This window comes from Pinus tabuliformis, chromosome X (genome assembly GCF_031772625.1).
Source record: "Pinus tabuliformis cultivar Carrire ecotype Pingquan chromosome X, CPIR1, whole genome shotgun sequence".
Classification (NCBI taxonomy): domain Eukaryota; kingdom Viridiplantae; phylum Streptophyta; class Pinopsida; order Pinales; family Pinaceae; genus Pinus; species Pinus tabuliformis.
In genome coordinates, this window is record NC_142308.1 from 29612809 (window position 1) to 29640343 (window position 27535).

General features: G+C 38.6%; 1 protein-coding gene and 1 pseudogene across 1 annotated transcript; one reads left to right on the forward strand and one right to left on the reverse strand.

The window, feature by feature from the left end:
* Positions 1-19157: 19157 nt before the first annotated feature.
* On the reverse strand, positions 19158-21521 carry LOC149138161 (13 kDa ribonucleoprotein-associated protein pseudogene; annotated as a pseudogene).
* A 560-nt stretch (positions 21522-22081) lies between these two features.
* On the forward strand, positions 22082-22558 carry LOC149138162 (uncharacterized). Its single transcript, XM_089450269.1, has one exon. It carries the CDS (start codon positions 22082-22084, stop codon positions 22556-22558), a length of 477 nt encoding a protein of 158 aa, XP_089306395.1.
* Positions 22559-27535: the final 4977 nt, after the last annotated feature.

Genomic DNA, 27535 nt, shown 5'->3' on the forward strand with positions numbered 1-27535 from the left:
AATGAAACTTTTCATTCATGGATGGATTTTCTGGCTACAATCAGATAAACATACTCCCTACTGATCAGTACAAAACTGTGTTTATATTCCCATGGGGGACTTTTTCTTATTGCAAACTCCCATTTCGCCTAGAAAATGCTAGTGAAACTTTTCAGCGAGCGATGTATTATGAATTCCATGATATCAAGAATATTTTTCAACCCTATTTAGATGACCTGTCAACTCATTCAATGTAAAGGAAGGATCACCCATTGTGCTTAAAAGATATTTTCATTAGGTGCAGGAATTACAATATTCGCCTGAATCCACACAAATGTATCTTTTGTGTACAATCAGGTCAGCTTCTAGGTCTCGTCATTTCGAAAGAAGGCATTCATGTTGAACCCCTCAAGGTGGAGGTGATTTTGAATTTTCCTACTCCTTCTAACCTAACATAACTCCAAAGTTTGCAAGGAAAAGAAAACTTTTTGCGTAGATTCATCCACAATTATGTCAAATTAACCCAGGGTTTTACTTGACTATTGAAAAAGGGAATTCCTTTTTTCTTGGATCAGCTTGTCAATCAAGATTTTGATGCATTAAAACATGCACTGACCAATGCACTATTACGACATCCACCTGATTATCATCGAGATTACTTTCTGTACTTAGTTGCGTCTGATGCCACTATTGGCATGGTGTTAGTCCAATAGGATGATTCTAGCATTGAACATGTGATTTATTATTTGAGTAGAAATCTCACTAAAACCAAGAGTAAATATGCACATGTGGAGAAGCTAGCCTTGGGAATTGTTCAAGTTGTTCAATGATTTTGTCACTATATACTTCTACGAAAAACAACTATCATTTCGGATTGAAACCCTATGATTTATATTCTCACTAAGCAATTTTTAGGGGGGGAGTACTCCAAATTGATAGTTATATTTCAAGAGTTTGATTCAGAATTTGAAAGATATAAATCAAATAAATCTTTGGTTTTCGTAGAACTATTGTGTGACTTTCCTCATACTGATATAGAAACTGTAGCAAAAGATTCCTTTGTTGATGAATCTCTCTTTCTTATTAGTACGTCATATTCATGGTATGAAGATATCATTATATATCTCCAAATACAAACTTTTAGTCCTAAGTTATATAAAACCAATCGTCGTTGTATCCGATACCAATCCCAACAATACAATATTATTGGTGACACTCTTTACCATTGCAATATCGATTCTATATTTTGACATTATTTAACTCTCCAAGAGGTCGAAAAAACATTAAATGACTACCATTCTGGAGCATGTGGTGGTCATATGTCTGGATATGCTACTACCCAAAAGATATTACGTGCCGGTTATTTTTGGCCTTCAATGTTTAAATATTGCATTATTGCTATAGTCTGCAAATTCCATAATTGCCAAATCTACGATCGCAAAATGCAAGCACCTCCAGCTCCTCTTCACCCTATCATAGTTGTCAGTACTTTTGCCAAATGGGGCATCAATTTCGTCACATGTAACCCTCACTCAGCCAGGGGGCATGGGTATATTATCCTTGCAGTCGATTACTTTACGAAATGGGCCGAGGTGATGCCTACATATAGAGACGATGAAGAAAATGCAGCAGTTTTCATTTTCAATCATGTGATTGCTCGGTTTGGTGTCCTGTTAGGATGGGGTCCCCTAGGGTCAATTTTGGGGTAAAAGCCCAAGTTTTGGGGCAAAAGAACAAGTTTTGTTGTATAAAGATGTAAAGTCTCCACAATTTGTGGTCATGGAGCGCATAGATAAGTAAAGAGTCATAAAGAGTTTTGCCCTTCTTTTATAAAAGACTGGGCTCTGTTATATGACTCTTGGTTTCAAGACTTCCCTGGAAAACTCCAAACTCGTTGGTTGGGACCATATGAAATCCAAAAGGTACATGACAATGGGACCATCACTTTAATCACCATTGACGGTTCTGGATATGCCTTCAAAGTGAATGGCCACCAAGTTCATCTCTATCGTAAACCACTCACTCGGGAATCCTTCTGCCAACAGCTACGCAGAGACACTGATATGGAGATTTTAGGAGAGGAAGAGAAGTCTTCCTCACCTGTAATTCATTAAGGAATTCATTTCTTTTCACAATTTGTACATAATTTCTTTTCTTCAAACTCGTTCATGTACATATGTTTGAACTAAATGTGTTCTTTTGCTCAAAGATTTCAATTTTTGTCGTTCCTGAAACGAATGGCGTTTGTGTGTTTCTGCTATTCCTTTTCAAAAGGAATAGCATTTTTGATTTCTCGATTTTTCTGCTGTTCGTTTTCAAAAGGAACAACACTCTTGATTTTTCTGTTGTTCCTTTTCAAAAGGAACAGCACTTTTGATTTTTCTGCTGTTCCTTTTCAAAAGGAACAACACTTTTGATTTTTCTGCTGTTCCTTTTCAAAAGGAACAACACTCTTGATTTTTCTACTGTTCCTTTTTCAAAAGGAACAACACTTTTGATTTTCCTGCTGTTCCTTTTCAAAAGGAACAACACTCTTGATTTTTGCTGTTCCTTTTTCAAAGGAACGGCGTTTGCTTGTTTTGCTGTTCCTTTTCTAAAAGGAACAGTATTTTGATTTTTGCTGTCCCTTTTTCAAAAGGAACGTCATTTTGAGTGTGTTGTTGTCCTTTTTTTTTTCAAGAGAAATAGCATTTTTTTTTATTTTCTGTGGTTCCTTTTTCAAGAGGAACGGAATTGGTGTGTTCTGTTGTTCCTTTTCCAAAAGGAATGACATTTGCACTTTTGAGACCTATACTCCTTTGTTGTTCTTCTCTCAAAAAGGAACACTTCTAGCATACTTTTTCTCTCTTTGTGAAACAAGCTTATCCCTTTTGCTGATCCAAATTTGAGGATGCTTCTTGCTCTTGTTCTTTCAAAGTCTTTTAGAGACAGCTATGCACTTACGCAATGAATACAAAATCACAACATACTGAAATCAGAAAATTATAAATCGCTATCTTTATAAGGCTCTGTATTGGTAAGAGGACAGAAGGAAGGACATACTTATCTTTTGTTGTCATTGTCTTACTAATTTTGCCCTGATTGGTTATCTTTATCATGCCATTCTTTTTAATCCTCTTTGATTTTTGTTTAGGACTAAGAGCAAAGGGTTTATATCCTCCTATTGAGATGATAAGACTTCTTCCACAATTCCTACTCTTAAGGAGTGTTGAACCACCCTTTGTGTATATATAAGGAAAAGTGCTTTATGAAAAAAGAAAGTAAAAACAAATGAATTATAAATTTTCAAATGGAGGATAGGGGGTCTCATCAAGAGCCAGCCTACCATGATCATGAGGATGGAAGTGAAGTGGCATTCCCACTATGGCCACCACACCAGGGATATGGTCCAAAAGGTATATCAAATAAACAAACCTTGGAACAGGAGGTCTCATCACGAGCCGGCCTGCCCACTCTTCGCCCCCTCCTTGTGAATGGCATTATGGCTAACTGGTTACCAAGCCAGCATAATGGCCTACACTTTGACATTACATTCCTTAATATGCACATAAAGGATCATGGTTCTAGGGGTGAAATAAACAACTCTGCCAAGGTTATGGACACCTGTCGGTAGCAGAGCACTGTTAATGGTATCGAAGTCACATTGATTACACCAATAGGTAGGATACTAATACTCTTTTGTTTCTTATATCCTAGGCACTAATCATACATTATTTCCCGACTTATATATCGCATGAACATTTATTACACCAATCATGGCAAAGGAGGTGACAATGACCACTTGAGATTTGGCAAGTACGACAGACGTCCTATCCCCCGGCCTCGCATCATATCACAGCAGCCTCTTACGTAATACGCGATCCAACTTTACGCCTCGATTTCAGTAATCCGTTGTAATTCTAAACATGGCATATTTTCATACGCTGTTCCTTTATGACTTGGTTACAGATCGGGTGCCGCTCCTTTCTTTGACGGCTGGGACAGCCTATCGCATTGTGGGGGGGGGGAGGTTAACCTCATTATTCCCCGGGTTATGTGTCAGCTCACTATTCGGGAAAGATAGTGTACCAGGAAATGGCACGGTTTAATGGCATGATATTTCTATTTTTTTCTACACAAGTTGCTGATTCATAAGTCATTTTTGTTGCATGCTCTGTGTTTTTTTCTAAATCCTACCATTATTACCCTCTCTGTGTTTCGAACAGCACAAGAAGTTGCTGTTCCATTGAGAATCCACAGTGAAACCATGGGAGGCAGGGCAATTCGAAGAGAACCACAAGAGTTGACAGTCTTGGCTGCTGCTCAGGAGATCCTAGAAAGAGCAGGATGGCTGACTTATCTCAGTCGCCTGCAGGAGTCCAATGAAACAGTGGCGATGGAATTTCTGCAGAACCTGCAGGAGGATCACTCCACAGTGAGGGGGAAGCGGATAGTGGTCACCGACGATATAATCGCAGAAGTCTCGGGACTACCAGCCACCGGACCTGTATGGACACTAAAGAAGGAAAGACTATAGAAGATCATGGAAATTTTCCAGGACGAAGGCCAGAGCTTGACGATTAAGGGGAAGGGAGTTCTGCCGGCAACGCTAGGAGAACCCTGGGCAGAATTAGCAAGAACAGTACAAAGCTACATCACCTGCGAGGGGAGAAAAGACGTGGTAAGGCCACGACATCTTAAACTCTTAGCTGTTCTAAAGCAGAAATGCTCTGTAAATCTTCCTGCACTTTTGAATTCATTACTTCATGACGTCGCACGAAGCCTAAAAAAGGCACAGCATGTAGAGTCAGTTGTCAGCCACCATGGATTAATCCGACTAATAGTTAGTCATAGCCTCACCCAGCAGCAAAGCAGCTGGGAAGAACTAATTGCAATAATTGAGGGGAGGGCGACAGCACCTTCCCCAAAATGTAAACATACTACAAGCACACCAGAACGTCCGGAAAAACGCAGAGAATTAGGAAAACAAAAACATGTTGCGAGCACATCTGAACGACCAGAAACACGCCAGGAATCAACAAAGATTAAGCATGACACTGATACACCGGAACAGCCAGAGAAACACAGAAAATCAGTCCGGTTAGCCCGGATAAGAGGAAGGATAGAAAAAATCCAGGAAAGCACGAGCCAGCCAGTGGTAATTGAGGACGAGCAACCCTCACGGCCAGAAGTAGAAGAAGAGCAAGTTGAAGGAGAAAAGGAAGGAGAGGCCGAGGAGGTCGAGCAATCCGAAGAGGAAAATGAGGAAGCAGCTGAGCCTCCTGAAACAGAAGCTGAGCCTCTTGAGACAGAAGCTAAGCCTCCTGAAACAGAATCTGAGCATCCTGAAATAGAAGCTGAGCATTCTGAGGCAGAAGCTGGACAATCCAGGCAGGAGGAGGAAATGGGACAGCAGGAAGGTAGCCCACCACAGGACCCAGTGGGAGAAGATGAATTGGCAGCAATCTTGGCCAATATGGGTGAGTATGGCCAACCTTCCACTCCATCATACCTCCACGACAAACCCCAGGAAGAAGATACATCCGAAAAACCACATGTAGAAGAGGCAGAAGAAGGAAATCTGCCTGTTCATGATGAAAAGGAGATAGGAGACACTGAACGGGAACAATCTGTTCCCAAGGCACCAGGGGAAATTCCAGAGGAAGTAGGAATAGAGAAAGAAGTCACGGAACCAGTTAGGGTTCCTACCCCAGAACAACCAGCACAAAACAGTGAAGAAGCACCCCAGGAGGAAGATCCAGGGACTAGTCACGGCCCAGAACGCAGTAGAAAGCCTGCTGTTCCTTCTAATAAAACATTGGAAATTAGGGAATTACGAAAGGAACAGCGGAGGTTATTAAGCATAATAGCCCAGCTCCACTAGTAGATCAGGATCCTGAAAGCGAGGCAGAGGGTAAGGAAGACCGTAGGGAAGAAAAAGATGACCACTGCAGTAAAAATCCGCAGGATAAAAAGGCGGAGGACCAAAAATCGCCCTGCTGATCAAAACCCTGCTGAAGATCCAGCTGCTGTTCCAAATGAGGCTGAAGGTCCAGCTGTTGTTCCAAATGACGCTGAGGGACAGACTGTTGTTCCATTTGAAAAGGAACAGCAGCAAGCTGGTATTCGTGTTAAAAAAGAAATGGACAACAAGAAAATTCAAATGGAGGCACCACCCTCAGGGGTGATAAGGGTTCTGAACTCGAAACAACGCAATAAGAAAGTTCAGGTAAAACTCCCGGCCTCCACTACTGCATGGAAAAGAGATCCAAAGACAAGGACCTTGCACAAGGGATTGAAACAGGCTCAGCAAGAAATGGAAAGGCTTAGAGAACAAACGGTCCCTCGCGAGAAGTATGAAGAACTCCAACAGCAACTAAGGAACGTCAACCAATCTGGAAGCCAGGCCTTTGAAGGGTGGCGAAAGGAACAAGAGAAAGTTGCAAAGGTAACCCGTAGGCTAGATACTGTTATCAAACAGATGGATACCTTGTGTTCTTTATACAATGACGTTTTAGCATGTAGGGCCCCTGCCAAAAACTATGCTTTGTTTTTATTGGAACGATACTTACAATTAAAAATAAAAGTTGTTAAAGCAGGTGCCCCGATACAAATTAACACTGTCAATGACTTTATAGATTGTTGTAAACATTATGGGGTGAAGGTCTAGAGATTGCTATGTGAATTTTATTTGCATAACCTCGTGCTAGATCAGGAGACTGAGCTGAACCCTGCCCCTTTTGTTGGGGACATTCAATTGCAAGCATTCATCTCATTCGAGGTTAATCAGATTAAATGGCTCAAAGCCTATAACACTTTCCAGAGGCAGGAAAATGGCCTAGACTTGTGGGTAAGGGCTGAGCCTAGGGGCCCAGTACGATTATGGAAAGCACATAGAAACCTCATGAGAACTCCGGGTGTCATCGAAACGTTAGGACCCATCCACGAGGCACTCATTCGACAAAGTTTAGAATATTTTCTTTCTATCAAAGACCTCGCCATTGATGCAGCCAAATTCCGGTACCGAATCTCTAATCCAAACATCCAGCTCAAGGAGCCATTTAAGTATGAGAATTTTCAATCAGCTGCCAACCGTTTGAACCTCTATGGCGAAAGCATTTTGAGGGCAAGGCCATCCTGGTTAGGATATAGATTCCACAGTCCAATTATCTGGCACATTGCACCCGGATATCAAGCCCTATATGAGATGCCTGAGGGTCAAACAGGCTAGTTCTTTGACTACCTAGTCACTCACCATGGCTGTAGGCCTCCGCATGAGATTCCTTCTCCAGCCTATTCTCTCACTGCTTTGCATGTCAACTACAACGTTTTCATGAGGGCATGAAACAGGGTAAGCAGGGGGGTGTGTGGAGTACTAAAAAGGTATGTTTTTAATGATCATTTCAATGGTTTTTCAGTGGGACTTGTGAATCTTTTACATCATGAATGTGGAAAACAATAAAGAATTATGACAAAATATGTGGAATTAGTATGCAAGACTTAACCGCTGGTAGTTGTCATTCTCCTGTGCAGGAAAGGGTAAAAACGAGGAGTTGTTGTTCCAAAGAAAAAAACAAGAACAGTGTAACTGCTTCCCCTTTGACAAGGGACCGAGTGCAAATGAGGCTAAGCAGGTCGAAGCAAACCGGTCCAGAAAAGGAGGAGAAGGCACCAGCTCGGTGGAGGAGAAAAGAAGTGATTAAGGGTTAACAGTTTGGCAAATCCCTCAGGATCTTCAATCCTAAGGGATCGCTGCTTTATTTATCTTATTGCTTAGACATCTCCACCGTCACCCTTATATAAAGGGACGACACTGTTAGCTTTGGGGGATTATGCTTTTATGTAACTTTCTGTTAAAGATCGAACTTTGATCATCGAGTCTCGTTGAACTTGGCTCATTGTACTTTATGTTTCATGCATTAATATAAACTTGGTGATTATCTTATCTCTGTATCTGGATTAACTTAAAGCGGTGTACCCTTGAGGCTAAGGGCCCGGCCCCGGAGAACACTTGCTTCTGTATCACTACGATTTGATTTCTGCGTGGTTTGCTTATCATTATTAGTGGGTAATCTGATATGCTTTATAAGTTACATCATCTGCTCTGTTAAGATTCGTTCATTAAGGTTTTTATAACTGTTATATTGACTCTGCATTATATCACCAATACCTTCAGAGTTGATTGAATATTATGAGACTTGATTGAACATTGTTATTATTTTGTTACAGAGCTCTTATGCTGTATATTCGTGTTGTGGAATTTATCTGAAAGATGTGTTCTTTATGATTCATGATTAATGCTGTTCCATTTTGAAACGCAGTTGTAATTCCTATTGATGACTATTGGTGCTAAATCATATTACTTTTCAAGTGTGTTGTGTGTGTATGATTTCCAAATGTTGTTCCATAACTTATTAGTAATTAGTGCTATTCCATTAGCGCATGTTGCTTGATTTGCTTGGAGAATGAAAGATTGGAGTTTTGATTACAATGAGTGCATTTGAGTTGATAGGATAAAGCTTGATTACTGCTCGCGAGGTTTAGTTATTCGATTGCTGTTCCATTTCAGAATTTCTGTTCCATTTTAAGCATTGTTGTTCCATTCTAGATTTTCTGTTCAATTTCTTATTTGCCGTTCCATTTTTACCTGCTGTTTCATTTACTTGCATTTGTTATTTTGGTGTGAGAGACGATCTGTGGCTGTAGTGAGCCTCGGCATTTACTGCCTCGCTCCCAGACCCATGGTCCATGCTCTAATTTCCTTTCCATCAGTTTCCAAAGGGATGGGCTATTGTTGTCGAACCCTTGACTGATAAAGTTGCCTAGATTTAAGAGTGTGTGATTTAGTCATTTGAAGTAACTTAGTCATAGACAAGCATCCGTTTACTCTTGTATTTTTGTTGAACGTTGTACTACTAGCATTACTCTGACAAATAGCCTCAGATTGAGTCACTCTTTGAAATAACCAAACGCTCCCAGATTGACATATTAATGTGAGGTAATTAGAGGTGAAAGAGACCCTTTTTATAGCTCTACACCCCCCATACTACTTCGGGTGAGACTTCAGTCTGCGCTCCGTGGATTGATGTCGAAAGGGCCAGTAGTGTAGGGATTTTTTTGGCGAAAGTAACTGTGAACTTAGGTTAGGACCCACTAAGCCAACAAATGGTTCTATTGCCGGGACTAGGATATAAATAAAGAGACGTGTGATTTTGTATCATTGGAATCCGACCAAGAAAGAAAATGAGGAGTGGTTGGATTGAAAGATCCACAAATTCGTGGCGCAAGAAAATAGAAATCCAGGCCTGATGAAGGGACAATGGTTGGAAAAATATCTGTACACAAAAATACACGAGATCTTCTTTTGCACCTTCCCGATCGAACTATATGAGTGGATCGCTAAATTGGCAGACAGCCAAGGAAGGTGGAGGCTTGACGGTCCAATAGTGTGGACCCCGGAGCTAGTACGGAGGTTGGAAGCTTCTGAAGATAAGCTCACATGTGTTGTCAATCACTGGCTTGATCAAGTTATAGGAGGATTTGTGACAGAATTTGCGGTCGATACCTCAGTCAGTTACAGCGAAGCAGAGCGACGCTTTTTCAAGGGACCGCGAGGTAAGTATTTGAGATCTTTGAATACTTGGATTAAAATGCTCTTGTGTGAAAAGCAGGTTATGCCACTACCTTGATGTTTGGATCTACACAAAGTGGATGATTCTTTAGAAATCTAGAGAGAATAGGTCCCAAATATAGCCCGTTGATACAACCTCCTTTTGAGTGACGGCGAGGGAGCAGTACAGGCCTCACCGCGAAGCACTGTACAATTGATAAGACAAGGTTTTCCACAAATACCTCATGCACCCACACCACCTCCACCTTCACCTCCATAGCATAAACCTTCACTCACACCACCACCACCTCCACCCCCATTCAACATGTCGAATACGATGAAGTTGCCCAGTTTCAAGGGCTTGGGAAATGAAGACACAGACTAGTTTTGGTTCATTGCGAAGGTTGTGTGGACATCGCAGAATATTATAGATGATCATATGAAGAAAGAAAAATTTCTTATTGCTCTACAAGATCACGCGTTGACATGGTACATTAAGTACTGCAATGATAATCCGTTGGCATCATTAGCAGACACCTAGACTATGCTAAACAAGGAATTTGGGAGGCCTAAGTTTGAAACACAATCTGTAGTGGGGTTCAAGGAAATCACAATGAGGATCAGCAAGACACTGTGGGAGTTGGATCAGAGACTGAAGTGTGGAATCCATGAAGCCAATATGAATCTCATAGATAGTCAGCATCGCGATTGGTTTATAGCCGAGCTCCTGCCTCACTTAAGGATCACTTTGTCACAACAAAAGATAGGGACTCAAGTGGAAGCACTGGCTATCACAATGATATTACATGAGACACATATCCAGGATGTGATGTTGGGAGTTCAACAAATTCATGTGGAGTTAGAGAACCTCTGCCTAGAGTTTCAGAGCTTGAAGAAGGAAAAAGCGTCTCGACCAGAAGTGTGTGAAGAAGTTTGGTGCCTCAAGTGTAAAAGCCAGGGGCATGATAAGGATCACTGCCCTATTTTTGCAAATTATATGGGAGGAGGAGGGCCAATGCCCCTGAGGCAGGAAGCTCAAGCTGGACCAAGTACAGGGCCCGTGTTGTGGTGCACTATTTGTCAAGTAGCAGGAAAACATGTAACAGACAATTGCCAATTGCTGCAAAAATTTGTGCTATCGCAACAACTATTCTGCAATTTTTGTAAATCAGTGGGCCACGATGAATGTAACTGCCGTAGTTGTGAATTGATGATGGAAATAATGCCTGTGTATCGAATGCAAATAGAAACGCAGGCTTTGGATCAAGGCGTTGGGGGAGCACGCGGAGGACATCAGGGAAGCGAACGAGGCTGGGGAGGACGATTCCAACAATATTCCATCTAAGCTTGTGTCATCTCTATTTTATTGGTGACCTCCATGTGATCTACTTCCATATGCCCCATTAGTTTTGTCCTCCTGCTCATGACTGATCCAAAGTGGTCCTTGCCGCTGTAAATCTGACAAGCTCTAGAGTATCACTACATTTACCTTTGCTAGCTTTTCCTGTGTATGTATGATTATGTCATTATCTACCTTACAACTCCTTATCTCTTCCTTTAAACTTCTCAGTGTTACTGCCAAATCGAAAGAGTTCCCAACACCATACTTCTCTTCAGATTCGTAGGGAGAGTCTCTGTAGTCAACCATCTTGCTAGCCATTTTATATTTCTTCCTGCAAGGCATAATATGTCAGATAAACCAAATCACAATAAATCAATGTACCTTAGTATAGCTTGGGGAGGATACCTTGTCTGCAAGATCACCAAATCAATGTGATACATGTATAACATAATCATAATAGCATATTGACATACGCAAGTAAATGTATCAACTCATAAACATCACTCTAACTAGGGTCCAGTCATCAATGCAAGGCCATATCAATAATGCATGCTATGACCTCATGCATGACAATAGCCATCACTCCATTGTACACATTGCCACATGCAACCAATAGTATGCATAAGCAATGCCAAATCAACTACACCTACACATAAATGCATGTAGTCGAACATAAGCGATCAAATCTTGTAATCAACCTACAAGACTGATACATGTAATCCAAATATTCAAGAATGTAACCTAACATACAAGGATGTAAGTAGGCACCATAAAATCAACATGTAAGCAACATATAATCCATACACAGTCAATCACATACTTATGACAATATAATTCACAAAATCGATATCAAATTCTCCATGATAACCATACTACAACCATGCTCAAGAATCAAGGAATGCAACAAGTATATGGTATGTAAGTATAAGAGACACACATGCAACTAACATGCATGCACGACCAAGACCTTCAACCCATCCAGTCTAGTAATTGAACCATGCTATGATACCACTCTATAACACCCTCCTCCCACATCCACCCAATTAACCATGCCAACTGGGGTAAACATCAGACGAGGGGCTACTATGATCAGATTCGACCTCCTATGTGACCTCAAGGAAGTTGAAACAATGGAGCATCACACACAGGTATCTCTGGGTACCACTGTTGTTTTGGACCTCTTAGGCCATAGTCTCTCTCATGCTATGGGCAACGGAGCGACCAGAAACCCAAAGTCGCTCTCATAGGCCTGCCTGCTAATGACTGTGGACTAGAATTTCCAATTCTGTGCCAGCGAACCTGGGATTTAAGCCACTTTTTCAAGCCCAAAGCCTAGGCCACTGCCCAAGATGGAATGATATCTTAGAATTAGGATATGTATAGGGAAACAATGATGCAAAAGCAATAAGTTGATCAAGACCTTGACCAAACCCCTACTAGCCATGATAGCCATTTCATCAAACATATTGTGAAAATGTCACCTATAGGTGTAAACAACAGAATTAAGTGTAGGGATCTCATACTTATCTGAGAATCCCTATGAACCATTAATCCCTCATTCCATTTGATGCATTATCATCTATTAAGTCATAGACACATTATCCATTCATGTACAAGTAAAAACATGTTGTTAGCCATACATAGTTGTTGTCACAAATGTACATATAACTAGCATAGTAGGAACATAAATACCATAAACATATCATCCATCAAAATCCATATATACATCAGTACATTTTCACATGAAAATCAAGGGAATGAATTTCTCATTGCTTAATGCAATAAACCAACTAGATGTGGGACTACCACGTTCCACCACACCATAGAATGGCTGAGCCAAATCTCTCTTCATCTATTCACCCTTGTTCCATTTTCCAAGCATAAATGTGAGATCTCATAGAACACATTAATCAAAACTCATCCAGGGCTTCCATAGGCCATCCACCTCAACCCATCAAACAATGATTCCATCCCATGGTTAGAAATCACAAAACCATCATCAGATTGGTCTCCATCCAAGCCTTCCAGGTCTTCTAGAGTTTTTGTCCAACCAAGGCTTCTAGAACTAGTAAGTCAACCCACAACTTATACATGGCTTCTAGAGCATTTTTCCAACCAAGGCGTCCAAGACTAGTAACTCAACCCACCAAGGGCTTCAAGAGAATTTGTCCAACCAAGTATTCTAGGACTAGTAACTCAAACTAAGATGTTACAAGGCTTCCAGAGTGTTTGTTCAATGAGGGCTTCCAGGACTAATAATTCAACCCAACCTAAGGAAACATGAGAACCAACCAAAAAAAACAATGAAAGTAAACCCACAATCACCATGGCTATCTAGGAAATTTGAAGGCTAGGTAATCCACTGTTGATCCAAGAAATCCTCCATGCCAATGATAGATCACAACCAAGAAACCACATGCATATGCCATGCATGCCAAAAGTAGTGAAGAAATCATACATGCAATTCGATACCTGCAAGAAAATCTGATGTAGTTGTTGATGTCGATGCCTTCTTGTGCTTTCCTACTCTTCCTTTGCCTTCTTGCTCCAAGAATCCAAGTATGCCACACCCTCCAAGAGTGCTCCAAGAAAACTCTAAGTATCCAAGCATATGAGAGAGAGAGAGAGACAGACAAACAGACAAAATAATGAGATAGCCCCAACACTGAATTGCAAAAAGGTTACCAACTGATCCACAAAAGCATTTTTATGGATGAGACCTCTATTTTCTTCATTTTCCATTATTTTCCTTCATTTTCCTCCTCACTTGCAACCTGTGACCTTTCACCTCCTTTTTCTCCTAATTTCCATTATTTTCATAAATAAATGTGCCAAAAATTCATATTTGCCTTTTAATGCCTTAACCATTGCCTTTGCCAATTTCATTAGCCATAAACAACCAAATGAAAACCCCTGGGATGTCTTGCCCAACATTTAGCTTGGAATAAGTGTCCCATCGACTATGGTTATTATTTTTAACTTTTATTACATGGAATTTTCACCATGGTTGTTACAAACTAGAGGTAGAAAGAGGCATAAACTCCCTAATATTATCAATGGTAAGATCCATGACCTCCAAGTTGACAAGTTAAGGAGGTTCGTCTCGAGGGAGTCATGGGGAATATGCAGAGTGATGGCCCATGTGGGTAAAGGATCCTGGTCATGGTCCATTTGGGATGGAGTTTCTGACCAACATCAGGAGGTACTGACGAGACTGTCGAAGAGGAAATCTCTTCCACAATAGGTGGTAGAGGGTGCTCACTAGCTTCATCAACTTCCATAGGATCAGGAAACACCACCCAAGGATCAGGATGTCTATGGGGTCCACAGGTGTTGGAAAAGATCATATGCATAGGAGCTTTAGAAGAGGATGAAGGAATATCGGGTGGTGGTAATTGAGAAAATACCCCAACAAGAGAGGAACTTTTAATCAAGTTCGTTCCAACGTTATGATACTAACCAAGGTGATTTATGATAAGTGGGACCGAGTTCTCAGTAGTGGTAAGTTAGGTCGATGGCATGCAATAGTCAATTCGTTTAATAGTGACAATATTGCCTTCATGAGGAAAGGAAAGGACATAAATTACAGAGGAGACAATAGAAGTCATGGAATAGAACCAACTACGACTAAGGAATAGGTTATAATCCAAAGGACCATTGATGACTTCAACATCGACAAATTCAATTTTTCCTCCTAATTCAATGGAAAAATTTGGAAGAGCCCCCTTAGGTACAAAATTATGTCCATCAAAAGGCTTGAAGAGTAGTATTGGACTTGGTGAGCACTGGAGAGCCTAAAGCCTTCCATCATGATGTTGACATGACACAAGTGGGAGAGCCTTCATCCACCAATGTGTGATGAATATTCTTATGTAAAATACACATAGTAATCTGAAAGGAAATATGGTGGGAAATTTGAAAGGAAACCTTGTCAACATTGAATGTGATGAGGTTCGAACTAGAAGGATCTACTCCACCAATCGTAGACAATAAGGCCTTACATTGTTGGGGACATCTTTGCAAAAGGGAAAACATGCCACAAGGAGCCTGGGTGAGATATTCAACAATATTGTAATGTTTAGCGGCTCAAGCAGAGGGATTATGTGTTGTCTTACGGATGACACCCTTAGGGGGGCGATAAATAGGTTCCACGGGATTATCTAACGTGAGAGGTTTAGTGGAAGTAGGTGGAGTGGGTGAGACCTTAGGAGAAGAAATCGACCCAGGAACATCATACAACTTGGCTCGCATGGTCACATTCACATATTCTTTGCACATAAAGATAGATGAACTATTGGTGGGATTGAAAAATGGCCCCTTGTTTCCCCATTGCGGAGGTGGAGGGGGTTGTGCAACCTTTTATTGCTAAGGTTATGCAGGAAATGGATGAGTTAAAACAACAGGTTTTTGGGCAAATTATGGTGGTGCAAGGAGCCTATGAACTTCATCCATCCTAGGACATTTGTGAGTAAGATGTCACCTTGACAAATTTTACAAGGGAACTTGATGTTTTGACGATGCTCACTAGTGCCCCATCCTTGATTCTTGGGAGTTGGTTGAGATTCCTGAGAAATTTTATTTTTCTATTTATTCTTCTTATTAGTCTTTTTACCACCAGATTGTTGGTTGTTCTTAGGTGTTGTAGACTTCACCATAAGAACGTCGGTGGACTACTTAGAAGAAGGTGCTTTAGAAGAGCTAGACGCACTTATTGGGTCTTGTGATGTAACAATCAATTGCCCAAGTTGGGTAGAAAGTTGGTTCATGGAATCGGAAATGGACCCAATCACACCATCAATGTGTGGGCTAGGAGTAGGTTTTGGTGGGTCAATAGAAGGCCTAGGGGCATTACGTAGTACTTCATAAAGTGTGCCCTATTGTGAATAAATCAATGATTATTGACTATTGAAATTCGTCTAATATTGTATTCCAATGTTGATATAATAGCTCATATAGAATTAGGTAGTAGTGAAATGGTTTAACCAATGACTTGGCATCTTTAAGTGATGACCCATGGCAGTGTGACAATGATGACATGGTTTCATATGTGGAAATCAGTGATGGGAAATGAGATGTGAAAGATACTCACTCCAAATGGAAGTAAAAGGGGTTGATTCCTTGAGTTAAGCCTCAATTTTCAAAAAAATAGTTAAATAAGAGTTTCAAGCATCTTGGGTCTGATAGTTGTAAACATAAAAGACTATTAATAAATCTGGAAAAATTAGACTTAGCAGTTAGCAAGAGAATAATGTTGGTTGTAAGGAAGAACTGTTAATGCGATTAAATGTGGGGTTGAGAATTAAAAGTAGGTATTGCAGTCAAGAAGCAGGTTCTCTGCAGTTTGATGAGAACAAGAAGAAAAGGACGTAACTAGTTCATAGAGGATGTCCATAGACATACACTGGAAAACAAACAAAGGTATAGAAGTTAGATTTCACAGTGTATAGAAGAAAATGAAGTTGTGATCAAGTCATAAAGTGGGGATGATATAAAAAATTGTAGATATGAAGCATGAAATTCATGTTGCAGAAAAGACTTAAGGGAGGATTTACCAAAAAATAGGCTTCTCAAGGAGAATTAATTGAATCAATGAATAGAAGAAATAACAGTTAGTTACAAAATAAAGGATCATAGATCTGAATATTTGAGAATCAAGTTGCAACAAAGAAACTTATTAAAGAACAGATCATAGATTTATATTTGTGAGGGGATTTAACTGAATCAGAGAATCAACGAAATAACATGTGGGTGCAAAGAAAATAGAAAAAAATGGTTCTTTGAAAATTTGTATTCTTAATATTTAACCAAAAAAACTACAAATATGAGTTTGAAAATTGGTGAAAGAGGGATCTGAAAGGTTGTGCAAGTGGATTGTTGCATAGTAAAGGGTTGGAGCCTCTTTCATGTTGGTGCCTGTAAATATCAAGAGGTTGACACCTCCTGTAGGTTGGTGCCTACAAACAATTGGAATTAGAGTTGTCAACAAGATAGTGCTTGTACAAATCAAGGGGGGTGTTGATGTTTTGGAATGAAAGTGTCACTTTGGCACTATGTGAACATGAACTTCTCATTCTTCTCATTGGCTAACGAGAAGTAATGAGAACGACATCCCACAGTTTATAGCCAATCGAGTTGGAGTTGAGTCCATGCCAATAATGGTGCAACTTAACCCTCTCACTTATCAAGGAGTTGTAGTTGGCGAGGAAGAGTCTTGCAGCGAACAACCCTGAGAGTCAAAATAAAAGAAAGAAAAAAATTAGCTACCCTAACCCTAAACACCAATTTATTTACAAAGCAATAAACTAATCAATTCTCTAAGGTTTTGTCCTTAGAGTACTATAGAGCTTTAGCTACATTTTAAGTTATAAAATAAAGAAAAGAAATTGACTACAATGCCCTTTTATGACAAGAACCATTGAATCAATTATACCTTTCCTTATTCATGTCAAGCATTAAACGCATACATGCATAAGTGACAAGTAAAGAAATATTCATATACTTATTGTTTCTTGTTTACATTAAAGATGCTTTAAATGGTGTTTGATATATTTATATCATGATATTAAAATCTCAATCAATAATATGGTACACATTACTAATTCATAATGAATAAGACTTCATTAAACAATAATTAAACTTTGTGAAAGAGCATTAATTGACCGCTTTAAACATTGAATAGATTATACATTTCCTTATTTATGTCAAGCATTAAATGCATATATGGATAAGTGGACAAGTAAAGGAATATTTATATACTTATTGTTTCTTGTTTTCATTAAAAATGCTTTAATTATTGTTTGATATATTTATATATATTGATGCATTATTAATTCATAATGAATAAGATTTCATTAAACATTGTGAAAAAAATGTTAATTGACCCCTTAAATATATAGTTTTAATTCAACAAAATGGCTATATTGGGGTTTGAAATTGCAACCTCTAAATTGCATGACAAGTGACTCTACTATGAGACCACATATACAACATATGTAATAACCCTTTTGTTTTATAGTTTATTTGTTGTATATATATTTATTTTATGACAAACAAAATTAAAAGAAGATAGCTAACTAAAGCAAATATCAATTAAACTAAAATTTAGGACATTAGTTAACACATCATTTACAAAGTTAAGGTTAGCATTAAAACATAGTAAAAAGTGAAGAATTTACAACATTAGTTAACACATCATTTACAAAGTTAAGATTAGCATTAAAACATAGTAAAAAGTGAAGAATTTACATAACATGAAACGAAAGCACACCTATTACAAAGATTTACAACAGTAAAAAAGAAATTAACATGTTAGTAAAGAGAAACATAAAAGTAAAATCGAAGAAGGGAAAGTAAAATTTAAACAATATTTGAAAACGTAAACCCAAATGCCAAAAACCATTGAAACTAGATTTTAGCAAGGAAAATCATTTTTTTATTGCATTTTCTCATTCAAGTAGCAAGGTGGGATATGCATGAAAATGGGAAGGTGATGCACAATGACTTTAAACTGGTCCACAATAGACAAAAAGATCGCATCATGCACAACAATCACTAGGTCAATACCAACTATAATGGCAAAACAATGAAATAAATGCAATGAAAAATCTTAACACTTTTCGTGATATAAATCAATGGAGTTTTGCAATCACTAGGTCAATATCAACTATAATAATAAAACAATGAAATAAATGCAATGAAATATCTTAACGTTTTCTCTGTTATAAATCAACGGAGTTCTACAATCACTTTCCACGAGACACTCAAAAGAGGTAACCTGCAAACTAGCAATGACATCACACAAGCAAAATTCAGTTGCATGAAAAAGGAAACTAGGAATCAAAAAAAAGGAAACCCTACTAATAGTCGCCCTCACTCACAAATGGGAAGAATATAGGTGTGCAAAAGAGGGAATCCCTTATTTTGAGTAGTGGTTTTGCCTTTTGTAGATCTCCTTCCTAATGAATGGTTTTGATCCTTGTTGAATGACCATCGGATGAATGTTGCGTGGTTACATCCATTAAAATGTTTGGCAACCACCTTATACTTAAAACAAACTTGTTTAAAACTTCATTATTTTATGCATAAGTATTATTCTTGTATGTTTACTTACGTGTATTCATCTTATTTATCACTTGAAATATGTAAATTTTCTTCCACAATCCTATCAAGAACACCTACATTGTGATGGCAAGCATTAACTATCGATGAACCACACTCTCTTAGAGCATTCTCAGCCATATGACCATGTCATATAATTGAATGGATGAGTATTGTTACATCTACTTGAAGAACACATGGGGTTACATGAAATAAGAATTTTTTTAATGACATCCTTGAATTTCTATATTATATTTTAGATATCAGTTGGCTTCCCTCATTGGTTGTAACGCCACATGCCTGACTTAATGCTAGTTTTAATGGTACAAACATATAAAGCACATTCTTATCCTCGACAAACAATGGAAAATGGAGAAGAATCTCAAGAGGCTCAGTGTCCATTGCCATAACAACAAATTTTGCAATTCCCTTATTCAGAGATTTGGTAGCTTCATTAGAACCCTTCAAATCTTTATAGTTTCTAGCTTACTACACTAAGTCCATTATAATAATAGAGAGATAGGAATCAACCAAGAATAGGCCTTGGAATTCACTACTTCGACCTTTTATAAGTACAGAGCAAATTCTATTTGGGAAATTAAGAATGAGGATGGCTTATCATTCATGTCACAGGAAAAGATATCTGAGGAAGCTGTTAAATATTTTCAGCAGGCTTACAGCAGGAACGGAGGTTGTGATATTGATGACATATTTTGGGGTATTGATCCGTATCCTACTATGTTTGATGAGAATCAGAACAATCTTCTCTATTCTGTGGTTTCTGAGGAGGAACTATTGGCTACCATGAAAACGTTTCAAAAAGATAAATGTCTTGGTCCGAATGGGTGGACTATAGATTTTTTCTTACATTTCTTTGATCTATTCAAGATCAATCTTCTGAAAATGGTTGAGGATTCCAGGATTCATGGATATATAAGTCAGAATATTTCCTCCACGTTTATAGCATTAATTCCTAAAAAGAAGGACTCTCTCACATTTATGGACTACAGGCCCATTTCCCTGTGTAACATTCTTTATAAGATCATCTCTAAAATTATCGTTGCTCGGTTAAGAAATATCTTGTCAATCCACTTGACCCCTGAACAACATGGATTCCTAAAGGATCGGAACATATTGGAGGCTATGGCTCTCACACAAGAATGTCTCCATTCCATGCATTCCAGGAAGATTGATGCTGCATTATTAAAAATAGATCTAAAAAAAGTATACGATTGTATAGATTGGGGTTTTATTAGATGCCTCCTTGCTAAGATTGGCCTTGATGGTAAATGTTCCAGTTGGATTATGGCATGCATTGTTGACGTTAATTACGCTGTTCTTATAAACGGTATACCGACCCCTTATTTCATGGCTGCTAGAGGTTTACGGCAGGGCTGTTCCTTGTCGCCACTTCTTTTTATTCTTGTCATGGACTGTTTGAGTCTTCACATTAAAAGGGTGGTCCATGAAAAGAGATGTCGTCCACTTCCTATCAGCCGGGACATTTCCATATCTCATAGTTTTTTTGTTGACGACATCCTTCTATCGGCGATGCTTTGTAAAGCATCATGGATATGTTTATATGAAATTTTGGCGAAGTTTCAAAAGGCCACTGGGATGTGTATTAATGAGGGAAAATCGTCTTTTCATCTAGAGAACATTCATGGGGATCTTATTTCCTTCCTCTCCCAACTTTTCAATATTGAAGTTTTTCCTATCAAGGATGGGTTGAAATACCTTGGTTATCAATTAAAACCTATTGGCTACTCCACCGCTGATTGGACATGGATTCCCAATCGATTCTATAAGAAAATTGCCGGATGGGAATTCAAATGTCTATCTATTGCTGGCCGAGCGATTTTGACCCAGGCTGTGCTGGTTCAAATTCTGGTTCATTGGGCACATCTCTTCTTCATTGCTACATCAATTATCAATAGCCTTAATCGACTGACTGCTAACTTCATCTGGGGAGGTCAAAAAGAGCAGAAAAAATTTCATTTAACAAAGCTCTCGATGTTGGCTCGTCCAAAAAAGATGGGAGGCTGGGTTATCTTGGACCTAAATCTATTCACAAAAGCTCTCCTCTGTAAATCCATGTGGATCGTTGTTTTGGGTGATTCACTTTGGAGTAAGGCCATCATGTCTAAGTATATGGAAAACAGAGACATCACTTTCTGGATTAGGCAAGGCTCCATTGGATCCACTCGGGGTTCAGCTATTTGGAGAAGTTTTCGGAAAATAGAGCACTTCTTTCTACAAAACCTGATATGGAAATTCCAATCCAGGAAAAAAATCATTATTGGTCTAGACGACATTGCAGGGGGGGAGGGGACTATTCCCATTTCTCATCAGCTACTTAGGGCATTGCACAATAGAGGGATTATTTTCTGGGACAAGGTCATCCGCAAATGGGAGGGTGCCATTCCTATATGGAAGACGACCAATGAGTTGGGCCTTATAGATGCACTGGAACCCCATTGGAACTTGGTCACATCGAACAGAAGACGATGACATTCTTATATGGAAGGGGCTTGGTGGAAGATCTTCTGTATTTGTTAGGCACATCTATCAACAACTCCTTCTTACAGAATCCGAACAGCTGACTCATATCTTCCCACTCTCCTTATGGAAAACCGGCTGCCCCCTTAAGATCATATTATTTGCTTGGTTAGTCTTCCACAACAAGAATCTTGCATGGGAAAATCTCCAAAAAAGGAATTGGAATGGACCCGCCATTTGTCCCCTATGTAGATCAAATATTGAGAACAACCTACATATTTTTCTTCTCCCCCCTATCACATATGATATGGCAGAAATTGGCTGCCCACTTCAGCATCAACAAAATCACTTTCCCCTCCATTTTGGAAGCATTTGTATGGTGGGGCGACATGAACACTAAATGGAGGCCCATTCCTTTGCTGTCCTTATGGGCCATATGGAAATGGCAGAGTGCGGCTATTTTTAACTCAAAAATGAATAATCATTCTACAATTTTTGAATCAATTCTCTATCAGTACAACCCTCTAAATCTCTCAAATCTTACTCGGGATAGAAGTAGGAGAAAGGTTTTGTCAATGGAACCCACAGGTGTCCCGCGGGCGTTTTACGATGGGGCAGCTCAACATGGATACTGTGCTTGTGGGGTTTATATCATTCCTATGGAGGGGCAGCAAATTGAAATATATTGGAATGGTGGTGTTGGATCCAATAACAAAGCTGAGGTTATGGCGCTCACTGGCGTTCTATCTTTCTGTGATTTTCTCGACATTCAAGGGCTCCAGATATTTGGGGATTCAAAGGTGATTATTGATCATGTTAGATCTAAACACGTCATAAAAAACATCAACTTATTGGGATGGCTGAACAAGATTGAGGCAATATGGAACTACAGAAAGGATTACTCTATAGGCCATATTGACAGAGAAAAAAACAAGGTGGCAGATGCTCTATTGAAGAAAGGACTTTCCTCTCAACATGAAGTCTGGATGATGAGTATTACAGTGGACAACAAATCTCACCAGATTCAGGAATTTATCATGCTGGGTACATAACTCTCTCTTCTCCTCGCCGTCAATCTGGTATGTATCTGGCTCCCACAATTTTGGACATCTCTACATCAGCTCTTATTTCCTATAATTAGACATGGTTATCTACAAACACCCCATATTTTGTCTTAATCTACATCTGAACATTCTGATGAAGGTCTGCTGTCTCGGGATTATTCGAATTCCCTCTAGTTTGGTATGATTTGCTTATTCAGCTATATCACGTGAATTATCGTCTTATGATGTACTATTTTTCTGCATTCGGAATTTAATAGAAATTTAGCTTTTTTCCATGCTGAAAATCCAGGCTCGTCTAAGACATGCTCAAATAACTCTAAGTCGCTTCGTGGAAGAGAAATTAAAATGCAGAGAATATAGAAATCGACATACGCTTGTCAAGAAGTATTTTCTCAGTGATAGCACCCCCAACAACAATTGCTTTGCTATGTGTATGACAACATCGCAAGTCTACGCATAATCTAAACAATATTAAGAATGTGTATGGAGTTTCAACTTTTCTTCGTTTTTAAATTTCAAACTCCCTCTTACTTTAGCATTGGCTTCTATCCCTTTTCACTTTATCTGTACGTGCTATCACTGTATCTGTATGTGAATAAGACAGTAACTTTATCTGTATGTTTTCAATTGAAAATACTTTTTGATCTTTTAATGAATTTGTATTGAAATCGATCACTTTTATCCAACATGGAGCGAGTTAGTTAACGGATTGTTCGTATACCATTATTGTTACCGGCCCCTTCTGAGAATCGAATCATTGGAATGGTCGCGGGACTTGAGTCAGATGGTGTATGACCCACATCAACAGTTGCACGGTGTATAATCGGCCTTTCATGTCAGAGTGAATGTGATAACAATTATATATAGTATTGTCACTGTTGTTATAGCTCGATGATATGGGGCCACTATTTGTAGTGGGCCTTGGGACTTGTGGCATGAATATCCTTTGGTTGTGAGTTGTTATAGCTCCATGATATGTCAGAGTGAATGTGATAACAATTATATATAGTATTGTCACTGTTGTTATAGCTCCATGATATGGGGCCACTATTTGTAGTGGGCATTGGGATTTGTGGCATGAATATCTTTTGGTTGTGAGTTGTTATAGCTCCATGATAGGGGGCCACTACACATAGTGGGCCATGGGGCCACTACACATAGTGGGCCTTGGGCCGTGTGGCATGAATATCCTTTAGTGGGCCTGGCCTTGGGCCTTGTGGTATGAATATCCTTTGGTTATGAGGGATAGTGATAGAGATACCTATTTTTTTAAACCTTTTAAAATAAACATATGGGGGGCAAGGAACAACAATATACAAAATGGACTTATGTATTAACATTGTGGATATGTGGCATGAATATCTTTTGGTTGTGAGGCTTTAGTGAGACAAACATATGGGGCGAGGAACAACAATATACAAAATGGACATATGTATTAACATTGTGGATACATGAAAGGCTCAAAATGTGTCAAGAGAGGCACCTTTTAATATTTTAATGACAACAAATGGTGAACATATCTTTATTTTTAATGAGAAGAGGCATAAAGAGGTTAGACAAAAAATTTGGGACCTTTTACCATGATAAGAAGGGGCCATAAACAATATAATTGGAAGATTGCAATGCAAGGACAAGTATACATTGGATCTAAAGGATAACATAGGGTGAAGGGCTTAATAGAGGCATCTCTTTTTACAACAAGCACTCATATACATATCCTTTTTTCTTTTTAATTTTTTAGACTTATGATGGACGCGACACTTATATAGATGGAATTGGGGATGAGAAGACCAACACCCGCAATGGCTTGTGGAACCTTTAAAATCATTGATGTAAAGGGAGTGAAAGTGATAAGACAAGGTATGAAATATCAGGTGTAAGAACATGAATTCATCAGTGCGGCAGAAGATGAATCTTCAGGGGGGCACACAGGGCAAACCCGTTCACTCGAAAAGAAAGGAGGAAGCAATGAAAATCTATTGTCGTGACGGAAATTTCCTTTGTGCGAGAGCCTTCACATGAGCAAGTCAAAGTCAATTCCTGCAAGAACTGTAAGGATAAGCGTATGGGGTTTTTAAATATTTGTTGTGTTCGTTATTTTCATCAAGACAATTGGTAAGTTATTGATAATTTGTGCACAAATATATCTTGCTTTTCACAATTGATTGATTCAAACTCAACACATGTTCACCTTCCTTTGTAACATTAGGGAATGTGGATGAGGGGAGAGAATGTTGATTAATGATTAGTGGCATAAGTAAAAAATAAAATCAAATAAGAAAAAAACTACACTAACAGAGCGAAATATGCAACGACAACATAACAAAACTAAATAGAAACAAGCTCAAAATTGTGAGTCAAAAGTGATCAACATAACATAGAAGTAAAGTAGAGCATGAAATGATGTCAAAAGAAAACAAAACAAGTAAAAGAAAGCAAGTATTTTTTTTGTGTCCTTATTTATGTACATATTTAAGACTTCAACGCTGACTAATAACCATACAGGATGAATTTGAGCAAATAAGAATGCATCTTGAATCTTACACCCAAGAATTGTAACTTGTTGGATGGAAATCAGGCAGGAATGGCTGCAATGCCAGCCAAGTAGTGTGTGTGACGGTGAGAATGGCTTAACAAGAATCCAGGAGTATTGTTGGCCACACCACATAATGTGTCGTCCAACAACTATGTGTTTACATGTGAAAACCATACTAAAAGAATAGTAAGACGCATGCACAATGAGCTCAAGGCTCATGTCAAGGGAAGTATCGATGTAGTCTTGGTCATACTTTTCCTCACAAATAGAAGGGAGCATGGATGAATGACAAACTTTTAATCAATCAAACTAAAGAAGTGTCTCCAAAGTCATGAATGAAATCTCCCTTCTCAATTTCATTAAAGAATATTTTTTCATCTATATCATGAGTAGGAAGCATTTTCAAGATTTAAAGAGGGGATTTCTCCTTCAAGTTCATTAAAGAACACTTCATCTTCCTCCATGTCATGACAAGGGCTTTCATCATCAAGACTCATCTCTTCACAAGAAAGGACTTCGTCAAGGAGGGGTTCATTAAAGGATGTATCATCTTTGATATCATGAAAACACCCCTGAGAATCAGAGTTCAACTCATCTTCATCACACTCATCATACATAACACTGCAACGGGGATAAACAATTTCAAAACTAACCTTAGGACCAAAGCCATCATTGTATATGGGAGATTAATTAAGGAATGTATCTTCATCCATATCATGAAAGAACTCTTTGTAACTAAGATTAGACCTATCTTCATCAGAATAGTCAAAAATAAGATTATCATTAGGATGAAGAGGGGTGAAATCAGATTTAAAGTCATGATTATCATCACATTTGCAAGGTTTATGATCGAGGTTATCATCTCTTATGTCATGTTCAAGATCTTCTTGAAAGAGAATGTCATTGAATGGATAGGCATGAAAAAGGGTTTCAGGTTCAATTAGGCAGGGATTAGGAACAACCTCCTCACATGGATTAGGAGTCACAATTTCAAAACATGTATACTCCCATCCATTGGAAGTGACTTGGTTTTCCTTCTCTAGCCTGTACTGCCTCTTAGCTTCAGAGAGTATTACACAAGTTGTTGGGTCATGGGTACTCTCATAAAAACTACACCAGTATTCAAAATGTGGAAAGAAAGGAAAATCACTAATGAATTTCTCAAAAATATTAGGGCCGACAGGACTAGGGTTCCAATCTTCTGCCTCTCTAAAGAGTGGGAGATGAAATAAACGAGAGGCGGTATGAAAGTCATAAACTCTTGCCAATTGATAAAAATCAAGGAATTTGTTGACATGGTCTTCAAAAGACATATAAGGAAGTTCAGCAAAGATGGGGAAAATATGCCAAGGCAAGCATTCAACGAAGACTTGGAAAGAGTTGTGCATGCTTTACAACAGGAAAACCAAGGCGAGCAAACCTAATCATTCCCCAATGGAGTTGTCAGAAATATGTTGATGTTTTGGAATGAAAGTGTCTCTTTGGCACTACATCAACATAAACATCTCAGACTTCTCGGTGGTTGACGAGAAGTAACGAGAACTCTATCCCATAGTTTATAGCCACTCGAGTTGGACTTGAGTCCACACCAATAACAACCCTGACAATCAAAAGAAAAGAAAAGAAAAATTAGCTATCCTAACGATAAACACCAAGTTACCTAAAAGGTAGAAAACTAATCAGTTCTCTCAGGGTTTGGCCTTAGATTACTATAGAGCCTCATCTGCATTTTAATTTATAAAATAAAGAAAAGAAATTGACTACAATGCCCTTTTATGACAAGAACCAATGAATAGATTATAGCTTTCCTTATTATCTCTGTGACAGGAAGTAGATATTGCATTTGGTTTTTGGTCAAATCATATTAATTTGGGTTTGACCAAAAATCCAATGCAATATTTCTATTGTTTAACATTGGAAATTAAAATTGATTATTTTTTAAAATAATTTAATTTATTTATGTTCAATTAAATTGCCTATCAAATTGAACATGTTATGGCTAATTGCTTAGATATTGCATTTGGTTTTTGGTCAAATCATATTAGTTTGAGTTTGACCAAAAATTCAATACAATCTTTCTATCGTTTAACATTAGAAATTAAAATTGATTATTTTTTAAAAATAATTTAATTTATTTATGTTCAATTAAAATGCCTATCAAATTGAACATGTTATTGCTAATTACTTTAAAATCCGTGTTATGCATTTAATCCGGTTGGTTAGTACATTGGTATTGTGAGAGCATGACAACAACTTTATTGAAATACTGAATACTCCCAGCATCCACTGAAACGTACTGTCGAAAGTCGCTTCAAAATGTGAAGATACACTACTACTGAACCAATCCACTTGTAACATGTACTAATACCACCACAAATTTTTTTTATACAAACTAATTACCATTTTCACAATTAGATTTACCATTAACA

Coding starts and splice junctions, on each gene's coding strand:
- LOC149138162 (XM_089450269.1), top strand. CDS start 22,082: ATGGAACCCACAGGTGTCCCGCGGGCGTTTTACGATGGGGCAGCTCAA.